The following is a 5,000-nucleotide window of genomic DNA, read 5'->3' as shown; positions in this document are numbered from 1 at the left end:
CCCCTTTCCCTCTCACCCTCCCTTCCTCTCACATAATAATCAACATCATCATCATCTATCATCATGCACCAGAGAAACCAGGAGATCCAGGAAATTCAAATGTATATAAAGATTTATTGTAAGCATAAGCTCTCAACAAAAATATGAATTACTAAAAGTCAAAGGAAATTAACTGGAGTTAAGAATAGAAAAGAATTGAAAGGGGGCTGGACAAAGGTCAATTGTGGTGCAAACACATTCATGAACATTGATGCATTTGACCCCTCTCTCAGGTTCAGCCTGGTCATCTCATCTCATCCCTCCCTCCCTCCATCCATTTCTCCCTCCATCCCTCCATCCCTCCTTCCCTTCCTCCATCCATCCATCCCTCCTTCCCTTCCTCCATCCATCCATCCATCCATCCCTCCTTCCCTTCCTCCCCCCATCCCTCCATCCCTCCATCCATCCATCACCTATCTTCCAAAGCACCTGAAGGCCAGACAAGGAATAATGGATGGAAACTGATCAAGGAGAGATTCAATTTAGAAAAAAGGAGGAACTTTCTGACAGTAAGAACAATCAACTAATGGAACATAAGTTCCCTTCAGAAGTTGTGGGAACTTCATCACTTGAGACTTTCACGAAGAGATTGGACTGCATTTGCCAGAAATGATGTAGGGTCCCCTGTTTGAGCAGCGGGTTGGACTAGATGACCTACAATGTCCCTTACAACTCTGTTAATCTGTTAATCTTCATCATCTCCTTCCTTCCTTCCTTCCTTCCTTCCTTCCTTCCTTCCCTCCCTCCCTCCCTCCTTCCTTCCTTCCTTTCTCGCTCCCTCCCTCCCAAAGCCATGAAATTTCATAACAGTCCTTATAGCCCTTAAGCATTGAGCATTAATAGTGTTCTCCTAAAACAGATATAATGAGCATTGTTCGAAATCATTTCTTTTTTTAAATTGTTCTCATCAAGAGTAAGCAATTTATGTCACTCCCACATGTTTGTTTCTTCGTTACAAGTCAAGACCAGCAATGAAAATGATAAAATATATTCATTAAAAGTTTTGGATGCTGCAAAACTGCTTACAAGGTGTTTTGTGCCATATTTCAGGAGAAGCCATTGAAAAAAGATTTAATTATCTCTGTGATGTGATATCCTGCAATTTTCTTTCTTTCTTTCTTTTTTTCTTTCTTTCTTCCTTCCTTCCTTCAAATTTTTAAACAACTGTTCTATGCCCTAATGACTGGCTGGGTGGGCGTGGCTTGGGGATCATGTGATTGAGAAGGCATGGCCAGGGTGGGCTGCTGCCTGGATGTGGGGGAGGACATAGTGGGGTAGCGAAAATAGAGAAATGAACTGGAAATGGCTTGAAAATGGCCTTATAAAAAACTCATTTAAAAATATTTGACAAAAATTGCACCAAAAAACACCCCCCAAAAACCCAGCCTGAAAACAGCCTTGGAAACAGCTAAAAACAGTTCAAAAATGGCTGGAGTGGGGCCAGCCAGTGGTCTGATTTGCCAGTTCTCCAAACCAGGCAGAATTGGAACAACCAGTTCGGGTGTATCAGTCCAAATTGCCAGCAACTCCCCTCTGCTGATCGGGTGCATATGTTTGGGGATGAGAGGGGTAAAATAAAAAACAATAGTTGCCTGTTTCTAGTGCTATTTAACAGGGAAGAGTTATATTTATTTATTTTATTTATTAATCAGACACGGGGCGGCTCACAGCAATAATAATACAATGTAATATTTAAGTTAATTTTAAAAAAAGAACCCCAGTAAGAAACCAGTCATACATACTGACATACCATGCATAAATTTTATAAGCCTAGGGGGAAGGGAAAGTCTCAATTCCCCCATGCCTGATGACAGAGGTGGGTTTTAAGGAGCTTGCGAAAGGCAAGGAGGGTGCGGGCAACTCTGATATCTGGGGGGAGTTGGTTCCAAAGGGTCAGGGCCGCCACAGAGAAGGCTCTTCCCCTGGGTCCCGCCAAATGACATTGTTTAGTTGACAGGACCCGGAGAAGGCCAACTCTGTGAGACCTAACTGGTCGCTGGGATTCGTGCAGCAGAAGGCTTTCCCGGAGATATTCTGGTCCGGTGCCATGAAGGGCTTTATAGGTCATAACCAACACTTTGAATTGTGACCGGAAACTGATCGGCAACCAATGCAGACTGCGGAGTGTTGGTGTAAAATGGGCATACCTTGGGAAGCCCATGATTGCTCTCGCAGCTGCATTCTGCACGATCTGAAGTTTCTGAACACTCTTCAAAGGTAGCCCCATGTAGAGAGCTGTGGATCGAGGAGGATTTTCAAATGTTTGTTTGTTTTTTCTGTCGAATCACCCTGATATCCCCAAATATGGGAGGGAACATACTGCTTGTCAGAGATCTTACAGTATTCTGAAAATATCTTTCCTTGAAACAGCTCAATTTTGAAAAGTTAAAACCAGTTTGCTTGATACAAAATCCATGAAACCTACAAACGTTTAAATCAGAATTACCATATTTGCAGAATGATACTTGAAATAGAAGTATTTCTTTTTTCCTTCTAAGATTGTATCTGCTTAATTCAAGAATTTGCAATTTAGGCAGATTTGATGAGCCTCGATTCTACGTTGCAAGAGAAAATCAATTTCATTTCATTCATTTTATTGGATTTGTATGCCGCCCCTCTCCGTAGACTCGGGGCGGCTAACAACAGTAATAAAAACAACGTGCGACAATCCAATACTAAAAACTAAAAACCCTTATTTTAAAACCAATCATACATACAAACGTACCATACATAAATTGTGGAAGCCGAAGGGGGAAAGAATATCTTAATTCCCCCATGCCTGACGACACAGGTGGGTTTTAAGAAGCTTGCGAAAGGCAAGAAGGGTGGGAGCTATTCTAATCTCTGGGGGGAGTTGGTTCCAGAGGGCCGGGGCCACCACAGAGAAGGCTCTTCCCCTGGGTCCCGGGACCCGGAGAAGGCCAACTCTGTGGGACCTAATGGGTCGCTGGGATTCGTGTAGCAGAAGGCGGTCCCGGAGATAACCTGGTCCGATAACGTGCTCTCCTCGCTTCTCTGTCCTTCTCCTCTTCTGCAGGGCAGCTGCTATGTGCCATCAGAAAACTGCAAGCAACATGCCCACAAGTGGCATAAAGACCTCTGCCTCCTGCTCCTCAGTGCCCGCCAAGGACTTCAGGGCTACTACGCTACCATCACAAAGGAGGTTCCCAGTTTGCCACAGCTGAAGTTAGGTATGTGGAGAGTTGTGATTTGAGAATAATACACAGGTTGGTTCTCTCCTTGATTGGTTTCCATCCATCATTTTTTGTCCTACCCTCTGGTGTTTTCTTTAGAAAATAAGTTGATCCCTACTTCTTTGTAGCAGTCTCTCAAAAACTGGAACACTGCTATCATGTCATTTCTAGTGCTTTTTTCTGCAGATTACTAGTGATGGGCGAACCGAACCCACACAATTGGGGTCCATACCGAATTATGCGGTGTTCGGTATGCCGAACCCGAACCCGAATTTTTTTCAAACTTCGGGCAAAGTTCAGGGTCGTGTTCGGTGTTCGGAGCTTTGACGTCACTGGCAGGTTGCTAAGGACGCCAAGGTGATCACTTCCTGGATTCCATGGAATCCAGGAAGTGATCACCTTGGCATCCTTAGCAACCTGCCGGTGACATCAAAGCTCTGCCCCCAGAATCTCTTTGTGGGAGGGATTCCCCATTTGGGTTCAGCCAAATTGTGCATAAAGTTTGGCCGAACTTGCCGAACCCAAACACCGTTGGGTTTGCCCATCACTACAGATTACCCGTACCCAATTCCAGCAACCACTGTTCCCTCTAAGCTGTGCAGCTGCGCGGCCACGCAGGTGACAAGAGACCTCCACACAGCACTTTCCAAGTGCCACACAATCGTGATTTGGAACATGCTTCCCTATCCACCTTGGTCTAGCTGTTGACCCCTTCCCCCCCATCCAGGAGAATCACCTCCCTCTTGCCCTCCTCCTTCCCTTTAAGAGCCTCCAATTTTACCCTTCTACCTCTGCTCTTCACCTCTACTGCTCCCTCCATGGAGCCGGGCACCATTTCCCCCCTGCCCGACAGCTGAAACCTTAGACAGAGAGAAACTGCAATGGAGTCCAGCGGGGGCTGATCTGCTCCTCCCAAAACCATCTTTCCCCTCCTCATCTCCTGTCCACCTGCTTGTTTAGTAGGGAAGGCTTGCCTATTTGCCGATGACTCTAAAGTGTGCAATAGGGTTGATATTCCTGGAGGCGTCTGTAATATGGTAAATGATTTAGCTTTACTAGATAAATGGTCAAAGCAATGGAAACTGCAGTTTAATGTTTCCAAATGTAAAATAATGCACTTGGGGAAAAGGAATCCTCAATCTGAGTATTGTATTGGCAGTTCTGTGTTAGCAAAAACTTCAGAAGAAAAGGATTTAGGGGTAGTGATTTCTGACAGTCTCAAAATGGGTGAACAGTGCAGTCAGGCGGTAGGGAAAGCAAGTAGGATGCTTGGCTGCATAGCTAGAGGTATAACAAGCAGGAAGAGGGAGATTATGATCCCGCTATACAGAGTGCTGGTGAGACCACATTTGGAATACTGTGTTCAGTTCTGGAGACCTCACCTACAAAAAGATATTGACGAAATTGAACGGGTCCAAAGACGGGCTACAAGAATGATGGAAGGTCTTAAACATAAAACATATTAGGAAAGACTTAATGAACTCAATCTGTATAGTCTGGAGGACAGAAGGAAAAGGGGGGACATGATCGAAACATTTAAATATGTGAAAGGGTTAAATAAGGTCCAGGAGGGAAGTGTTTTTAATAGGAAAGTGAACACAAGAACAATGGGACAAAATCTGAAGTTAGTTGGGGGAAAGATCAAAAGCAACATGAGAAAATATTATTTTACTGAAAGAGTAGTAGATCCTTGGAACAAACTTCCAGCAGACGTGGTTGGTAAATCCACAGTAACTGAATTTATACATGCCTGGGATAAAGATACAT

At 44.4% G+C, this 5,000-nt stretch overlaps 1 protein-coding gene across 1 annotated transcript in view; it reads left to right on the top strand.

The window, feature by feature from the left end:
• FAM135B (family with sequence similarity 135 member B) overlaps nt 1-5,000 on the top strand; it is a 114,176-nt gene that overhangs the window by 65,226 nt on the left and 43,950 nt on the right. The window contains exon 7 of the mRNA XM_070749260.1: nt 3,077-3,230. Within this exon, the coding sequence (XP_070605361.1) occupies nt 3,077-3,230 (154 nt within the window). The remainder of the gene's footprint in view (nt 1-3,076; nt 3,231-5,000) is intronic.

This window comes from Erythrolamprus reginae, chromosome 3 (genome assembly GCF_031021105.1).
Source record: "Erythrolamprus reginae isolate rEryReg1 chromosome 3, rEryReg1.hap1, whole genome shotgun sequence".
Classification (NCBI taxonomy): domain Eukaryota; kingdom Metazoa; phylum Chordata; class Lepidosauria; order Squamata; family Dipsadidae; genus Erythrolamprus; species Erythrolamprus reginae.
This window is presented reverse-complemented; position numbering and strand designations above follow the sequence as displayed.